Source organism: Acanthochromis polyacanthus, chromosome 14, assembly GCF_021347895.1.
Source record: "Acanthochromis polyacanthus isolate Apoly-LR-REF ecotype Palm Island chromosome 14, KAUST_Apoly_ChrSc, whole genome shotgun sequence".
Taxonomy (NCBI): Eukaryota; Metazoa; Chordata; class Actinopteri; family Pomacentridae; genus Acanthochromis; species Acanthochromis polyacanthus.
In genome coordinates, this window is record NC_067126.1 from 34,754,790 (window position 1) to 34,774,366 (window position 19,577).

At 40.5% G+C, this 19,577-nt stretch overlaps 2 protein-coding genes across 2 annotated transcripts in view; one reads left to right on the plus strand and one right to left on the minus strand.

Moving 5' to 3' along the window:
• The window catches only part of col4a1 (collagen, type IV, alpha 1), a 43,743-nt gene extending 33,159 nt beyond the window's left edge, over nucleotides 1-10,584 (minus strand). Inside the window, exon 1 of the mRNA XM_051959452.1 lies at nucleotides 10,356-10,584. Within this exon, the coding sequence (XP_051815412.1) occupies nucleotides 10,356-10,430 (75 nt within the window). The 5' untranslated portion in view covers nucleotides 10,431-10,584. The remainder of the gene's footprint in view (nucleotides 1-10,355) is intronic.
• Nucleotides 10,585-10,710: 126 nt separating this feature from the next.
• The window catches only part of LOC110952330 (collagen alpha-2(IV) chain), a 72,240-nt gene continuing 63,373 nt past the window's right edge, over nucleotides 10,711-19,577 (plus strand). Inside the window, 3 exon segments of the mRNA XM_051959453.1 lie at nucleotides 10,711-10,891; nucleotides 11,116-11,236; nucleotides 11,326-11,377. Coding sequence (XP_051815413.1) covers nucleotides 11,187-11,236; nucleotides 11,326-11,377 — 102 coding nt within the window. The 5' untranslated portion in view covers nucleotides 10,711-10,891; nucleotides 11,116-11,186.

Consider the following 19,577-nt stretch of genomic DNA (forward strand, 5'->3'; position numbering starts at 1 on the left):
GAGATGAGAGGAAACTATTAGAGATCATTGTCGGAGGACGCTGACGGTGTGGACAAAATTTTGTGCCAATCCATAAAGGAGATGTTGAGCTCTTTCAGGAAGTGGAGACTTCCTGCAAAGTTAGGGCATTACCAAACCCAGGTGAATTCATCTCCTGAGGGACAAGAATAAACAGTATAGTGTTTCATTGTAATCAATCCAGCAGGTGTTGAGTTATTTCATGTTTGTGGGTCGACTTACTGATTGAGACATTATTGGCACACATTGCTCCCACATATTTGGGCTAGTAGGGGCTTCATCCACCTTCTAGTAAACTCAACATGCACATTATCATCCATTCTGATCACTGATAGACAAAAAGTAATCCAGATAACATCTGTGACTCCTTATGTGAATGTATGCATACAAAATTTCCCAGTGGAGTTTTTTTACATGCACTGGAACAAAATGGAACTTCACAACCCCAACCATGATTCTTTTCTAAACCTAAAGAAGTTGTTTTGGTGCTTAAACTTAACCAAAAAACAAGTGGAAAATAGAAAGCGAAAATCAGAAGGAGACGTAAGTAAAAAAAAATCATACTATATGGTCCAAAATGGAACTGGAATTCAAGTCTCCTTAGAGTTCGATGACTTACACCTTCTCAATAAAAATGCAAATATTTGTTCCTACTTTGTAACTGCTAAATTGCAACTCCACCATGGAGTTCATCATGGTGGTCAGAGCCAATAGGAAGGTGGAGAAGATCCATACCTGCCCATATATGGGAATAATGTGCTAATAGTGCCAACTGAATGGTATGATAACATCCAAAATGGTTCAGACCAACTGGCCAACATTAAGGCTGAATGACAAAAAACAAAATCATGTTGCAATTATTTTTGATATATTTGGATTGTAATATGAGTGACAATTTCAGCAGGAATGGTAATTTACCATTTATTCTCCACTGAAACACTCTGTACCAAACAAAAATGTTCCCAGAATCTTCCCATGTTCAGCAAAACATGAGTTGGCCAGTTGCACCACAATTCTTTGTTTATAATAGTGGACCACATTCTACCTTTATACAGAAATTGCAGCTCCTGCAATTTGGAAATTACACTTTCAACTCTGACTGACATTACCACTAGCTTAAAAGAAACCTCAAGTGTCTTGTCTCTCTCTTTCTCAAATCCCACGCACATTTTACACGGAAGCATCTGGCATGTGAGTTAGTAATTTATACAAAGAAACAGTGCTATTGCTGCGACACAATGCCCATCAGGGAGAATGCATGGGCAGGAAGTGTGTGTGTGTGCATGTAAGCTCTATTTCACATACTTTTATCAAAGACTTTTCCATTAGTGCATGCCGCACACATGTCACTATTGTTGTTCTCACAGAGGAAATGACCTGCTTGTAAAAATATCATCATCCTCAGTAACACAACGGGTTTTATACGACACACAAGTGAGGCAGTGCAACATGAATGAGGGTGAGAATGAGGAAATTCCAAGGAAAAGAAAGAAAGGTTTTGATTCTGCACTTCACAAAGTAACTGCAACAAACTAATGGATAATTAAGCCCTTTAGTGCCATTATCATACCACACACTTGAGCTGATAGTCATCTAATAGACAGAGCTGCTCTCGATTGTCCTCCCATTTCCATACCAGTCCTTATCTCCAACATCGCCATTACATCATTGCTTTTCCAACATATAGAGACTCTACTTACAGATTTCGCCACCCTGAGGCCTTAGAGATGCCAAACCCTGGCGTCAGATCTGGACTCGTATCAGTTAAAAAAGTCTTAATCTACCCCCAGGCTCAGCTATGCATTGACAGATTACCATATCTCCTCTTCTCCCGATGTGAACCACGTCATGTGACCGGCTGAGCTTGGTTCCTACTTAGAGTTATCTGAATGAGTCTTTTTCTGGAATACTTGAGGAGAATAACAGCTACAAGAACGAACAATTCTCGTTGTGCGCTAAGTTGACAGAGTGCAACCACCAGCAGTGACATAAAAGGGCAACTTGGGAGGAGATGAATAAAGCATCTGTTCTTCCAGGAAAGAGGTTCAAGGCTCTAGGTATAGATACATGAGAACTCTCAGGTCCTCCGCATCTGACTCACGATCTGCTATTTCTATCAATCCTCCTCTGTACCTTTAGTATCATAACAGTCCACTTCTACCATGTCTGGTATAAACACAGAGAAACTCTAGCTCAGTTAGCATGAGGAGGTCGTGCAATGAGAGGTTAAGGGCTGACGGTACAAAAACAGAACACACATCACTGTCAGACGTTGCTGTTGTGCTCAAGCTGACAGCTTTAAGAAATGCTCAAACTTGTTGAAAGGCTCCACTTAAAGCATGTGCATTAATCACGTTTTTTATAATGAGACAAATGTGAAGCATGTGGAGCTCATCTGTACTGTCATCTTGGGTAGTCTGCCATCACTACGCCCATCAGTTACCCCACTGTTTTCTCCGTGTCATTCCTAACTCTCATTTGCATGCTCAGAACAGACCTCTGGTAGAGCTTTTCATAGTAAATGATACCAAAGGAATAGTATAATTAGATTTTTTTAACATCAAAAACTTTACATATGTAAATAAGCTTCCTAAGTTAGGAAATATCAGGGTAAAAATGAAGAAAACTAGCCAAACAGTGTGTTGACAGGAGGTGTTTCAGACACGTTTCTCAGTTGTCCATGACTCAAACATCTAACAGAACACTGCCATTATAATCACAAGACTTAAAATAGCCTAAGTTCTATTTTCCAGATTCTCACGTAAAGTTAACCTGAACTGTATTTTTGTTTACAGTCTATTTTCTTCCATTTAAGATGTTAGAATGATTGTGCATTGGGCTCTCAGTGCTTCCAAAATGTGAATATTAAGGACATATTTTACTCAACACTTAAAGAGTACTGAGATGTGACATCTACCCCTAATTAGCACAAGAAAAAAAGTTGGGTATCAGTCATGAAATTGACTTTTTGTCATTAACAAAGGAACCAAGATATGCCTAGAAGACAACGTAAGTAATGGGTATGTTCAAAGCGAGAGCCATAGTTCAGTGGTTGATGCCACTTATCAACGGCAATGTAGTCTTCAAAAGAAACTGGAGTTAAAATGAAGTATACTAAAATACTCAATTACATATAAAATTGTCCAGAACAAGAGAGACTCATGAAAAACAAGAATGACAAAGACGATGCACTAATAAGGAAGCTGTAACAAAGAAGACCTTAAACCTGAACACTGACATGTACATAATTTAGCTGCCTGCTAATAAACAACACAGAAGTCTTAGATCATGGTTGTAGTTGCACGTGTTGCAAAGAAAATGTCATTTGAGTCAGAAAAAATGAATGTTAACAGGACAGGTTGTAAAAGAATTCACCTGGTTTCTGGGTCCACTGATGTTCCAGCACCAGCACATATTTAGAAAAAGTCCTAAATACTGAACGTGTCTCTGGAGAAAGAACGTGTTGAATGTCAGACAGGAAATGACCTCCCTCTGCACCATGAATCTGGCCAGCTGTGTCATGTCTCAGCCCATTTCTCTGAAATGTCTGGACGCTGCTGCATGTTTTTCCTCTGTCACTTACAGTATTTCTTTGATGGAGCTCCTGAGACGGTTTAAAGTGAAAACTTCCACAGATTGCCTTCAAAGGCAATCAAGTGTGATTACTGTTGGGGGAAAACCTGAAAACTTTGTAATTCTTTCAAGTGTTTAGTCAAATCGGAAGACTTTCATGCTATACAGGGTAAGTCATTTTAGGCGGTCAAAACCAAATGCTGTTTGTCGTATTTCTTGAAGAGTTTTTTTTCAGTACCACTTTTGCCAAACCACAGCCACTATAACTAATGTTCTGATGTAATATCAGCTGAGGAACACTCAGTTCCACAAGTGGTATAAAAGATAAAGAATTCATTTAAACCAGGTCTGATTAGATTTTTTATTTGATTTGTGCCGTATCCTTGCAGAAAATGGAGCCTTGTCTTGTGCATTAGGATAAAATAAAGTAGAAAAGTCATACTTAAAGATCTGGTTTGAAATATTTCTTCTTTTGCATTTGAGGAAAGTCCATGACATACAAATCAAGTAAACCACGACATGTGTTTGTATGTTAAAGAACAAAAAGGGTACTTAAGTGTGTGTTTTGATTGTTGCCATGGAGATGTCGCATCCCCACACATCTTTACACACACACACCAGCAGTGGTTTGTGTTGTGTGATGTACGAGCAAAAGAGGGCTTGTGAATCTTCTGTATAAAATGCTTAAGAAGAATAACTTCCAATGGTCCTTCACTGTAACTCGAGTCAGAAAAAAAGCCATAAAGTTTTCATGGTAAAGAAAGCAAAAATATATTTAAATACTTTTCTTTAGGTCTACACAGAATGAACAACAAATCAGTTCAAGTTCAAACTCTGTCAGCTGAGAATCTAATGTTGGCTGTATTGTTTTTAATGTAATGTACAATGTCACCACAACATTAGCAGTGCTCTTGTCTCCAGGACCTTTTGGCAAACATTATCACTTTATTTTGTGCTTCCCTGTACCACCATGCCTAATAAACAACATTGGACTTAGGCTACTACTCCACTCTACATCATATCACATGAATTCAGCAGACTCTGACCCAAGGCTACAATAAGACACAGTACCTCAGATAAAATAGACTAAATTAAAACCAAGCACTGTACATGCAAACCCACACAGAGGCATTACCAGATCTGGTAATGTCATGCTTCAGACTGAAATAGCTTTCATGGAATGCCGTAAAATGTTATACAAGTACCCATGGTGTCATCGTCCTGACACCTTGATTTTTACCAGCACAGCTTGTATTGTTTTCACCTTGTGAGTCTGTCTTTGTGTGTGAATCCTCATGAAAAACATGTGGTCTGGAGAGTTACTGTTGTGAGATGTAGCACAAGTAAGCAGGTGTTTATGTACTCATCAGCCACAGCATTAAAACCACCTGTTTAAGGTACCTCATGTGCCTCTATGGCTCAGGCTTTTTTCAGCGCATCCTACAAATACTTGACTGGATTGGAATCTGGTGAGTTCAGAGACAGGGTCAGTGCCTTGGGCTCTTTGTCGTGTTCCATGAGCTGTTCCTGAGGAATCATGGCAGTGTGGCTGCTGGTAACTGTAAGTACTGTTGGCTTGGTGGCGTCTTCTTGGTCTGGAACAATGTTTAGGTGTGTCAAAGGAACATCCACATGAATGCAAGGACTCAAGGTTTCCCAGCAGATCATTGTAATGTAGATAGATGTTAACCTGTCAGTGGTTTTAATGTTGTGGCAGGTCAGTGTTTATCTGTCTGTATGTGGACATTTTTGTCAACACGCTAGTATTGCAAATGTGCAACATACAGTCACAGAACTTCAAAAGTGTGCAGTTGAGATCTAAAAGAAAGCTGAATTAGAAGAGTTGTGGCTGGTGTGATCCCATCGCAAAACTCTCTCATGCTAACTAACAGCAGCTCATCATTTTTGTTTGGTTAACAAGTCCTAATCTAGTGCACGGACTGACACAAATATTATACAGATCTTCATGTACAATAAATGAAACAAACTTATCAGGTGGCATTAAAACCATGATTCTTAATGTCTACGATTCAGAATGAGCTCACAAATAGTCATAAATCTATAATTTTTGAATAAGATGAATATTTTTGATGGCATACAAGCATAAGCATACTTAATAAACTGTTTTTTTTAAAATGGCCATATGGTAACATATTGGATGTAATATCACCAACAAACCAATGATACCAACACACTTAATGCTTTCCCTTAAGAACACCGGTATGTAGAAAGTACAAACCCTTACTTTCTTTAGAACACGTTATCCAGCAATTTTGAAGATTATATCTATAAAGTCACACACAACCAGACCGAGAATTGCTCTTTTCTGCAGGGATAAAACAAACACAGAGTGGCCGCAGACCTAAATATTGTCCATGTTGCCTGGACAGTTATAATAAAGTAATCAAGCACTTGCATTTTATGGAAACCTTGCCTAACACTGCCCTTTAGTTTGACATCTGTCCTTTGTATCTACAGCAAGACAGGAGCTTTCTTGTCTAAAAACTGACAAAAAGAACAGCTGAGGGAGGCGACAGCCAAAACGTTTTAGGACTGACACCAAAAAAACAGAAACCCATAAATCTAATGACACCATCATTGCTGTCTTACACTTATAGGTTGGACAATTTGGCAGCAGAGGGGGGGGGGTTCAGGTCAAGGACTAGAAAGTGAAGCTAAAAGATTTGCTACGGGGTATCATCTCTGGATCCGACACACATTCCTCCACTTCTGGGGCTCATAATCTTATCACCTCCTCCTCCGCCTCCATCACTCTCCACTTCCCACCTCCCTGTCAGGCAGACATATACATTACACCATCGCCTCCAAACCACAAATGACATTTATGACTCACCAATTTCACACGGAAAATGGCTAAATTACACTTTCACAATAGCAATGCACCTCTGGGAAGTAGACCCAATCTCGAGGACGACACATGAGTTGATCTGGAGGTAGCTAAAGGGTGGAAAATATCAACATGGGACAAAAGAGGTTTTTCATGTGGTAAAAGTAACTGCAGCTGTAACAAATGTGAATAAAATGCCTCTTTGACGATGCATGGACCACATGGAATTGAAAAGAGCTTTACCATGCTTAACCAACTCATTTAATCCCCTCCTCACTTGGCACAGACAGGGAACGCACACAGACAAATGGGGCATACCTGCCACAGTTCTTGAGTAACAAGGTCAGGGCAGAATTATCTGCGCTGCCCAGACACGCCTGTCAAAATAAGAGCACAGAAACGCGATCACAACTCTTCCAAATGTAGGCATTTTTACAAGGCTAAGGACAGAGGTCAAGCAGGTTGCACCTTCCCAGCGTGCATTGCTTGGTTGGTGGTCAGTCACAGTGACAGAGTCAGCTGCTGCCTCTGTGGGGGGTGTTGGGTCTACAGGATAAGAACTAGACAAAACTACAAGCAGCCTTGTCGGCACTTTGGCCAGCAGCACCGACAGATCGAGTCCTCATAGCGATTCTCGGCTTTCGACAGACAAAACATCTCTTAGGCTACACGAGGATTAGCAGCTTTCAGTGCGGCCTCATCCATTCACTTAAGATCTGGGCTGATCCTCCCTGGGATTCACCCTGCTGTCCTGGAACATCACAACCAAGCCGGCAGCAGGAACTAGGCAGCACAGAGGAGCTCGTCTTTCCCACCAGCTACTCGCCTTCTCCCCAATCCCTCCATCTACCATCCCACACACAACCTCACTCCAGGAATCTGCTAATCTGCCCCTCCACATAATGCCCCTCTAGGAATTACTGATGACTCATTCTGGCCAGATTAAATGACCGCCAAGGGAGAGATGCTTTATTCTTTTGGTATTAAATAAACAGCTGAGAAATTCACTCTGACTCACATGATGGGGTAAAAAAAAAATGGGAACAAAGGTTTAAATGGAGCTAAATATTAGCTTTTCGCTTCATCTTTACAGGAAAGAGGGAAAGGCCAAGGCGATCTTAAATCTTATCTTTTAATTACAGCTTTCTAAAGTCATCCTGACCCGCTCTAGGTCAGGGTTATTCTGTTAGCGAGTGCTTGGATACATTTGCATTTGACCGTGAATTGTTTACACATTATGTTCTAAGTTTAGCCAGGAGTTCTTACTGATTGTGAAGGAGCCTAAACAGGGGGCTCCGATTCTCAATCAACGTCGCATCTCTGTGTATGCGGATACAAAGAAGAGATAAACAATCTGAATCCCTTGGGGGACATCAGCCAAGACGGCGATTTCAGATGATTTATACCACTTGAGTCAAATTTGTGGAAGTGCGTTGGTTTAAAATGTGCTTGTGACCTAATTTAGAGCGATCATATCTGCTTCATTGTCCTGGATAGCAGATGAGGTAAACCCCTTTATGTTCACCGAGCAGCTTTGGAAGGATGAAAGCCCTGAAAAGACCACATACTTCCTGTTGTGGACCTCCCATGGGTGGATGATGGGAAAAATCCCAACAATAAACGTGGAATGTTAAATTACTCCAGTTTCATTGGTGTCATCTGACCAGTGACAAGATGTTCAGCCAGATATACACCTCCTCAGTCGTCCTCTCCTCTGTCCAGATGTTCTGTGTCTGTCTCATGTTTGTGCTTCTAAATCCGGGCTTTCAGTGGATAAAAGTTGCCTCTGCTGCTTTGTTTAATTTGATATCTTGGCTCTTGACATTATAAACTTCTATCCTACGCAGCTCTCTGAACCAAAAGCTCAGTCTGAACAAAGGACTGAAGATTACCATGAATAATTAAGTGAATAATGACTGTCTTGTGATTTAGGGAAAAGAATATGAAGGTCACTCTGCTTCGTTTTTTGCCTGGACAATGCACAAATGTAAGAAACTTAAAGTCACCTTTACTGAACTGACAAAGTAAAGCTTAAAAACAAAGCAGACAAAACTTCTTCTGACACATTTTAACACGTGGATACCGTGACATCTATCCTAAATCGCTTCTATGACACTATTTTCATTGTCAGCTCACAGCTACAGTTCATCACAACTGAATACATACCCAGATGATAACATGACAAGGTCAGGCTCCCATGTGAGGTGGTCATTTGCTCTGAAATATTACACATTGCTCCATTGTGCAACATAACAGCCTGTTCCTCCTCAATTTTACATTTGATAAAGTCCAGGACTGTTTCCTCCCACAAGCCACCCATTCTTAAAACTAAAACACCAGATCTGTCCAGCCAATCAGAAGAAAATTGCCTTTTATTGGGCCTCAACATGCATGAATACACAAAGAAGAAATTCTAAATCGAGACTTGAATCACAAGCAATTTCTTAACCTCCTCTGCCATTCCACTCATTTGATGATACCTTACCTTTAAATTAATATTACCATTGCTTTCCTACCACCAAGTAAGGCTTGTGAGGCTCCAGTTTGTCAAACATTTGGATTAATAAAAATTCTTAATTAAATTTGTGACTTGAACTTCAGTGTCAAAAGCCTTGTCTGCAATAAAATCAGAAAAGCAACACCCACCATTGTGAGCAGGGATCAGTCGATCAGTGTTAATGTGGCCCCAGTGGAGTCATTGGTCATGCAGCAGTGAGATCCAAACATTTAGCACATAAATGCACCACTTCATTGTGTAGAGCTGGGACTGGTGCCAGTACAAATGAAATATGAATTCTAAGTTTATCTGTCAATGTAATTTTAAAGTGCTGTGTTTTGTTAACATGTATTTACTGTAGTCGTGGTGGGATGCCATCTATGGTAAAATTGCTGAAGTGAGTTCCACACAGATTATATTTGGTAAAATTATCCGTCTTGTATCAGTCAGTTTGTGTGCATCCCTGTTTGTGAGTGACAAAATGCCACATCAAGCTTATTGGTGAAACAGGACTCACTTTTATTGACGTTTCTACCACAAAAAATTAAAGACTTTGATTCGCACTGATTTATTTACACTTCTCTTGAAGCTGTAAGTAGACAGTTTAAAGATATATATATATATTTATACATATTTTATGCAAAACAACTGAGAGCACAGTTCTATACTTTTGTTATACTCATGGGATCACAGCTCTTCCTGATGATTTATGTCTCATGTACTGTAAATTCCCTTGTAATGTGCAACCTTGCATCATGAATTCCTAACTCACTAACAGCAACACAGGCTGACAGAGACAGTCAGTATTTTCTCCGGTTGTCTAGACTGTGGAACTGTGCCACAAGAGCGTTTAACTGTCTTTATTGGGTTATCTGAACATACCAATGATTAACTGCATGCAAAACTCTGCTCCTCATTACCTCTTCATACCTTTTTCTCTAACAGACACACACACACACAGGGACACACATACACACCCTCTTCAGCTACTGTAGGCACATGTGCCCCACCCTCTCCCTCCACCCTCTCCCTCCTCCTCCCTCCTCCTCCCTCTCTCTGCTCCCTTCCAGCAGAAGTGGAGGAGGCTGGACTGGGAGAACAACTAAGTCAAAGTGTTCAGAGCAGCTCGATCAAAAGGTGTTACATTCCATATAAAATCCAAACAAAGTCAAAACACTACAATCATCTGTCACAAAGAAAGTGCATCTCAGCGATGGTAAAACTAACGTTTACTGCATAAGAACATTAAACGGACAGAAAACATCCAAGATATGACAGAGCTGGCTGCGTAAAGATGCATGACTTTAGACACACGAAAAAGACTAATCCTCAGTAGAAAGCTATCCATAGCTGAATAAAGCATCCAAAAATATACCTGTAAAATCAACAAAAAGTGTTGAAGAGTCTTCATCCACTTACCTCAGCCCCTGTTAGGTCTACAGTGGAGTAGAGAGCCGCTAGCAGCAGCAACAGTGTGCCGGACGGTAACAGCATCGCCGCGGTGCGCGCTGGAACCTGCGTGCTGTGCGGAGTGTCCAAAAAACAGCCACCTGTCGAGCTTCTGCTCCGCGTTCTTCCAGGTAATTCGAAGCTTTATCGGCAGAGCACGGCCAGTACGTTTGTCTGTATCTTTGTCCGAGACGATGTGAGGTTCTGATCAATGCAACTCGGTCTTGTTTCTGCCGCACCACACCCCCCTCCCAAAAAACGACCACCCTCGCCCATGCAAACGGGCTCAACCTTGCTTTTTCAAACACTTTGACTTTTCTCGGTAAGGAGAGGGACTACTCGGTGCACTTTTGTGTTTTTGAGACAATATTTCGGGAGTCTTTTTAAGGTTTTTCTGTGTCACAGGTGTGTGTTGTGAAACTTTTCAGGTCGGGAACCAGCGCGTCTTTGCACCTCCCGAGACCCGTTTCTTTCATCTTTCCATTGCGCACAAGATTTCGGTGACGGTAAGTTTGATATTTTATTAAATTGGTGGCAAATTAATGACATTCTCGTGAAAAATGTAAGCATTTAAAGTATCTTTGCAACTCAGCTTCTACATGGAGATGCTTCTGAAGTTGTCTGCCTCAGTAAAACTAGTTGCAACAAGTGGCATCTTTACGCGCAATAACTTTACGCGCAAATATATGGGCCAGTAATCGTCAATAAAAGGGGGCTTGGATTGCTGCAGGTCGGGCAGTCATGCTGTAGAAGTGTCTCTACAAGTGAATCAGCGGTGTGGGACTCAACTTTGCCGTCCGCATGATTGGTACCATGCAAGGACAACACAGCAGAGGACCGAAGAGTCTGAGGTAAACACAATATGTGCACGTTTTCACAGCACATGATCACCAAATGATGAACCTACAAACATTTTAACACGGCAACTTTCGTTCAACAGGCTGCTGCTTCTGTGCCTCTTTGCTGCCATCCTCGTGTCTAGAGTGCAAGCAGTAAGTTTTCTTCTTTATTGATTTCCAACGTCTTTTTTTTTTTTTGCTTGTGAACTTTCACGTGAAAACAGCAGCCTGCTGACAGTTAATGCACAAAAACAAAAACTCGTGTCTGCGAGTCTGGAAGCGGCTCGGCAGACACATGCACACCTCTTTCAGTGGGAGTGTCCGGGTTGGAGAGTTTCTTCAGGAGGAGGGTTCTTGGCTTTGCATGCTGGTAAACAGCAGCAAATCAGTTACTGGTGAAATGCCTGTTGTTTGCAGTTTTGCTAGTTGAAGCTGAAGCCGGGAATTTTGCAGTGCTTTGCTTTTGCAAACTAAATAAACAGAAATAAGATATCATGTTGTGCTTTACTTGACCCCATGACCCTGGATAGAGGAGCGGGGTCATGACCTCTGCAGGCAGGATGACTGGTTGTTGAGTTTGTGGTTTTAAATTTGTCATGGTGTGCCTACATGCTACACAGTAACTCTTAACCAGCTCTTTACTGGTGTTTTCTCCCATATTTTTTCTCAGACATTGTGTCAGATGAAGAGAATATTTAGCAACATTATCACAAGACACAGGACATCCTACATTTGCATCATCTTGCTGTGATAATGACGAAAATGATACAGACTAGATGTTATCTGTGCGGGATTTCCCATCTGTAACATAATTTAAGAAACTTGTAAATAATATTCATGTTATGCATAAATGAATGGAAACCAGCAGTGTCCTTAGGGACTAAAAAGTTGATATTTGTGCAGCATTTTTCAGAAAATTTTGTTAAAATGCATTACTCATCATTTTGAGTTCAAGATGAGTTAAAAATTTATTCTAAGTTTGTCTCAATGCAACACTTGTGTTACATTATGTTGGTTAAGAGCGTTATTACTCCACTAAGGAACGCGGCAGAGTTACTGTATGTGACGAATGGCGTACGTGAATCCGTCTGTGCACAACATTACTCAAAAACGTAAAAACAGATTTCAGTGAAATTTTCAGGGAAAATCAGAAATGACACAAGAACCACCTGATTAGATTTTGGCAGCGATGGGGCTTATAGTCTGGATCAGTGAATGCTGAATAACCCCAGTGTTTCAGCTTGCCGTTGTGCAGCGTTGAGTAGTTTTACGTAGGTGAGCTGGTGTGCTTGAACTGCAACCGAGGGTGATTGGAGAAAGACAGGGACATCAAAGGTCTGCAAATTCTAGAGGAGTCAACAGTGTAGAGTTACATCTATGTCGTTTTGAGCAGTCTGGAATAATATTCATTGAAGAAACTTCTAAATATGTGACTTCAGTACATTGTGTTGAGCTTTTTGGGGTTAATCGATGACAGGAGAAGGACTTTAAAGGTTAAATCCACAATCTTCATTCCCAACGAGAGGCCTTTTAAAGCTCAGCTAAAGCTAACACAAGGGTTGATCAGTTTCAGCTGACAAATCAAGTTCCAAAAAGTTGTGTTGTTTTCATGAAAGTGCATCTTTGTCTTAATGTTGGTTGACTGTAGCTCGTTTTAGAGATAAAACTTACAGCATTGATATGACAGGATTGGCTGTCTGGAGTTTCTTAGCATTTCTTGTATAGAGATGTTTACAGTTGCCTCCAGAGCAACCACCGTACACTAAAAGAAGTCATTTCACATGGTTCACATGGTTTTGGGGGTGCGTGTGAAGTAAATCTTATCATCAGTACATGTTTACAAGTTGCAGCACAGACTCTGAAGACGCCTGCATACAGCATAAAATTTCAACTGCACACGCTTTAAAGTAATAAACTGTGTGCTAATTTTTGTGGTCTGTACGTACGTCATGTTATTTACACTGTTCTCCTCGTTCTCGTCCCTGTTTTGTTAAGTAGTTGCGTGCGCTGTTTTTTTATTACTTTTTCCTGTTGTTCAGCAAAAATAAAGTAAACAAAGGAAATCTTCTTGTTGTCCCAATTACCGCTTGCATAGAAGTCCAACGTTCTGCAGACACACAGAGAGAAACCATGAATGGGCTGTGAGACTCTCAGATGCTTCGTTTTATTGCATTCTGCATTCGGCACCAGAAATGGGTCACTCTGACCTCCGCATCCATCACACTTCAGTATATTCATTTTATAGTTTGGCAGTTTTGAGACAAGTTTTAGTTCTAAAGCTCACAGCGTTACTCTGAACGTGCAACCAAAGAAAGTTCAGGGATTCGATTAGAAAAATGAGATTAGACTCTGTGGCTTCTGCTAATGATTCAAACCGTCAGAGCTTAGGTGGCAGCCCTCACTTAGTTTTTATGTTACTCTTACAAGTTGCCATTAAAGTACCTGAGAGAATACAGATGTTTCATCCTCTGTAATAGTGTTTGACTGGGCCAAAGTAATAGCCAGTAAAAATGGTCTGTAATGATTCATTACTTTTAATCCTCTCTCTCTCCAGACTGTGCAGAACATACTCTATTTTCCTTTCATCAAGCCCACCTTTGTGATGCTGATTTGGTGTTTATGCCACGTTTCTGCATTTTTGCTTTTGTTTGTTTTAGCTTGTTGATGTCAGATGCTGTCTGGGGTATTTAATATCATACTCAAGGCTCTCGGATGAAAACTTATTTGCTTGAGTGTGATGAAAAGGAGCTGTTGTCTCTTGCTTTTTATCAGATTTGGTTAGGGCTTGATTAAAAGCGTGTGACATAGTTCAGCTCCTCTGTGTATTGTGTAGTTTTTCTCAGTACCGGGAGACAGCGAGCTAATTTTAGTCTGGCACAATCCGTGTGCTCTTCGTAGACAAATAAACTGACACATGGAGGGACAGCTCACTGATAAGTTAAGGGAAAAACAAAATAACTTCAGTCTTTGGGTGTAGCAGATAAACACCACATTTGACTTTTTCAATGATATTTCCATCTGTCCACATTACAGAAGCTGTTGAAAGCATAATAATGAGTCAGTTTCAGTAGCTGTGAGCTGTAGGTAATGAGGTGGTTGAGGATGTTTTACATGTAACGAGGGTTTGAAGAAACAGTGACCAAGTGCATGTCACTCTGATGTTTCCCATCTGACACAGAATTTCTCAATCTCAACTGCGTCTTGGAAAACATGTTTCTGTTTAATATCAAATCCAAATCTAACCCTCGGGACCATTTCGCGTCTTTGAACCGAACCATTGTACAGCTGTTTCCCACCATCCGTCTCCATGTGACGTTTCACATTTGGAATTCCCCTTCCTATTTACACTGTAATTCTCAGGATATCTTTTTCATGTGAGATTTGATTCGCGATTCTAAGAAATTTCACGATCTTTCCTCGCAAACGATTGGGTTTCCATGAGGTGCATCATGACTCACTGAAGCAGCTGAGTAGCAGTAAGGCTAGTTTATGTTAGATACGTACAACAAGGCAAACGTTATAGTCATTCCAAATGGCCACACTTGAAAGTGAACTCGCCATCACAGAGAGAGCTGAGCGTGATATCATTTAGATATGCTGATAAGAGTGTCTAGTCTCTCTGTTCAAATGGAAGAAAGTGGCTGTAAAAAAAGAAAGCGACAGAGAGAAGTTAAACCTTGGCTCCTGTTTACCTCAACACAGGGAGAAAATCACAACATGTGGTGGGTGTGAATGTTGGATTGCCGTTTTCTAGGAGTTACAGAAATTACTGGACGCAATTCTAACAGTGAAATGCTGTTGGGGAGAGGAAGCTGTTCGGTGCTTTAAAGGCCTCGGTGTGCTTCAGCCAAAGCACTCGCAGGATCATTGAACAGCATCTTGAACTCCACCATCCACACCATCATCTCTTTTACCATCCTTTTTGTCTCTACACAGTTTTGTTCTGTTAACTTTGTTATTTCCAACCACATGCAGCATCACAGTCAGAAGATAATTCTCTGAAAGTGTGCACTGCTTTTTCCACTTTCCATTCTGTCTCCTGTCCCTCCACATCTTTGTAGAGTTGAAATTGTAGTTGACAGGTAATTATCATACAAATAATTGTGATTAATGATTTCAGTGTCTTTTTCTGTTCATATAAAGCTTGTGTTAGTTTTAGATTAGCAGTATTCGTGCTGTTGATCGCCACTTTTTTGGTGTACATCAGACAAAACCCGTCTACCAAGTAACTAATTTGGCTTAAAACCAAAATATCCCCCCATGGTGTTAACTACACTCAACCAAATATAAACGCTACACTTTTGTTTTTGCTCCCATTTTTTATGAGATGAACTCAAAGGTCTAAAACTTTTTCCACATACACAATATCACCATTTCTCTCAAATATTGTTCACAAATCTGTCTAAATCTGTGATAGTAAGCACTTCTCCTTTGCTGAGATAATCCATCCCACCTCACAGGTGTGCCTTAGACTTAGCCATTGCAGAAGCATCGTAAATCTGCATTCTCTCTATCAGCCAGAAGGAGGCGACTCCTCTGGTTGCAAAAGGAAGTCATATTGTACAGAATTCAATGAGAAAAAGGGCTCTTTTCTCTTGATTTGTGACATCAGTAAACATTTTTTTTAATGAGTTTATGGTCTCAGTTGCTATTTAAAAGGCTTCCTCAATCCAACTTGGTGTTCATTTTGTAAGTTATGGTCCGATTTAGATTAAAATAGACAAAGCAGGGTATGTTTAAAAATGAGAATGCCTTATGATTGACAGGTTGCTACCGTATTGTTGTTTTGTGTCTTCAACACTTTGCTCATTTCATCCAGTTTCTAAAGACCATAGTGGCTGTGGCAAATTCCAAACTTGAAGCTTCAAAACGGTAGTTCATATTGAGCAATATGCTTGTTGTTTTATGATTTCTTGTTTTGTTTTTGTGAAATCTTCCAAAACAGTGACGAATGCTCACCACAGATTCCCAGAATTCAAATGTTCAAACAAGCATCACAATTTCGAAGCCAGATGACTCAAATTGTTCTTTAAAACGTGATTGTGTGTACTGTATGTTCAGTTATTGGCACTATCCTACATTTCTTCCCTCTCTAGACATGGTTAGATGTCATTTTATACAGACGTGGTTGTTTAAACCACATTAAACCATAAAATACACCTTTTACTTGCTTTGGGGTAGCATTACAAGGCCTTGGGGTACTATTTAGTAGTACAATACTCATGTTTCGGCTGTGGATTCTGCATGAAGATTCCATCTACACTGTGGTGGGAAAATTGAACCCACAGAATCATGAGAGCAAAAATACATGATTATGTGGATTCATGTAACCACCACCACCATCACCCCCGCTTCACACACACACACACACACACACACACACACACACACACACACACAGAAACCATGCACACAAACACCGTTTATCAGTGTCTGTTGGCGGAGGAAGGAAGGCTCTTGAGGCAGTAATGTTAACAGGATGTTTCATATAGAGCCCTTTGAGAGGCTTTGATTCTCGTGTATTTGAGAATATATTTCAAGATGTGTGCGAGCATGATGGAATTAGGGGATGATGCTGGCAGAGGATGTGTAACTTGTGGGAATTTGGTCAGCGACCATGGAGGAGACATTTTTGGCCACAGATTGCTACAGTACCTGAGAGCCCTGCAGCAACATCTGCTGTGGCAATTACCCTCTTTTTGGCTAAGTGGATGATTGTGATAAATGTTGTTTCTGCATGTGCCGGTTTGGCATGGCATCCCACTGCAACCACATGATCAAACTAAATATCCATAATAGATCAGGAAAAATATGCAAAAGATGGAAATACAGTTACTTGCATCGCATCACTTGGGAAGTGGGAGTCTGAATATGAATGAGTACCGCGTGATGGGGACGCCGAATGCAAAGCGGCCACGTGACTGACCTTTCGAATTGTTTTATGGGCGAGGAAGGTGCGTGTCCGGGGCGAGGAGGGAAGATGTCTGTCTGTGATAAGGGTAGAAAAATGGCCAGCACATCCACTGCCAAAATAGTGGCTGTGACATAGAGAGAGCCTGGCTGTAACAATCAGGGGAAGAGCACATTGTGCTGGTATGCAGGAAGCCACAGCCTCAGATGAGAAGTCCATGTGTGGGGCTTCCCTGACACCGGTGTGAGTGTGTGTGTGTGTGAGTGTGTGTGCGGGCATCAGTGCGTGTGTGTTGTGGGGTGAGGGAGATTTGCCAATGCAGTTTTCCACCAAAGTGTTGGCTTCAGACCTCAGGAGATTTCTGCATTTGTGCCGCGTTGCGTTTGTGTCGATGGATGGGCATGTGCGTGTGTGCTCACATGTGAATGGGTTTACAGTACGTGTGTCTATTGTTTGCTCAAGTATTGTTTCCTTAAGTTTTTTTTTGTAAAACGTGACTCTGTGGTGGTGATTGTTTTATTGGCCTCAACAGCTCTGCATTGTAAGTGTGAGGAAAGACCTGGTGCGTTTGGCTGTTTGCCAAACTGGTGCACAAATGCCATTTTAGACAGGCATGAATATACAGTTCTGAACCCTAAAAGGATTAAAAGAACAGAAAATCTGTATTAGATGTGTTTGGAGTTTCTTGTGCAGACGATTTTCTCTTCCTCACTGCCTGGACGTATGAGCTTAATTTTTTTTGTGTGCACATGCAGGGGGTGCGGGCTGTGTTTATCTGTGGGCTCGGTGAAGTTCGATTTTATGGGAAACATCCTGAGTGCCAAATTGTGTGAAGAGAAAATAGATTATCCAGAGGAGCTCTCTAAACAGGAAAAGGAAACGGGGTGGAGTTAAATGTGTCAGAGTTTCTTTACAACCTTACAGATCCCCACTTAGTTTGACTGAACTTTAGTTTACTGAGATGGATATTCACAATGTGAACTCAGTCCTGTTTAATATTTTACATGGAGCAGCATGTGATACTTAGAGTACAGTGGCGGTCTTCTTATTCAGCAGTTCTTCATGTTTCTGTCGCCCAACTCATACTGGATTTTTGTAGCTGATGTCAATGCAATTTTTGGGAGTAAAAATTCAACCAATTCAGTATATAAATATATACATCACAAACAAATTTACAGCTTACTATGAAGACACCGCTTTGCTCCGCACCGCCATGTGCTCAGCTGCATGTGCTGCATCTAGTGCTGAGAGTATTGTACAAGTTGGAGCTGCTCTGCTGGACAAAATATGCAATGGCAGCATTTCTATGTCACTCTAAGTATGTTTATCTCCATTATGTTCTTTGAAAAAGTTTTCATATCAGCACAGATCAGATATTGTATCCATGACAGGCCAAATTATCAGTCGGGCTCTAATTATTTCATGTTTTTGATGTTATATGAAATAAAATTAGTCTGCCAAATTTTAAATTCATGAAGTTTTGTTTTTGAAAATAGTTTTGAAATTGCCTAAATGTGGCTCCAGATAAACCTTAAATATACCCAGTCTGTTTAGAAAGTTTCTATAATCCACAGATTTACTGCATTTGTGTTTGGTTTTGTGCTGTGGAGTCTCCATGACATGATCCTATTTCTGAACATGGATACATGTTTCATTACTGTACTGCATTTAATTGGAGTACTTTGAACTTCCAGATGTTCCAAAGACCAAAGAGCACCAGTTCTGAGAAAACATCAGATGAAATACAATAAATCACATTCAAAAGGCATCTCCTTTTAAGTCTTTAAATAAAGTAACTCTTGCAGGCTGTTGTTTTTCTTCATCAGTGCTCTAATTGGCACAACAACTTTTTAATTATATTATTGTTCTATTATTTAGATGTTTTAATGATAAAATTGTTCAATATACAAAGCGACATGAATGTAAAGATAGCAGTGGTTTGACTCCATAGATAATCACTGTTCATGCGTCATTTTCATTCCCAGTCATGTGTGACAGCTCACACACTCAAACCCACTGTCTTTTATGGAAGTAAAACTTATTCATGGTTTAGTTCTATACCAGACGAAATAGCTTCACATATCTACCAATGCACTTTCATCCTGAAGCTATACATTTGTACTGTATATTCTAGGGTTTTATTATATGAGAAAACACTGTCTACTATTAAAGATATTGCTGTACAGTTATACTATTGTTACGGTGACAAGCAACTTCATCCCGTTTGAGTTTAAGAAAAATTGTTATTCAGTTTCTAAAGTCGATGCTATTTTAGCATCCTCTTGCTAACAGTTCAGACCAGGTCGAAGCGATAACAAACGCCAGGTGGTTTTACAGCAGCGGATATGCAACCGTACTTTATTAAACACTTGCTGACAGTAATGAAAACACTTTACTAAGTTCCATCTTGGCTTCATTTCAGCCAACAACTCGTGTCATCCC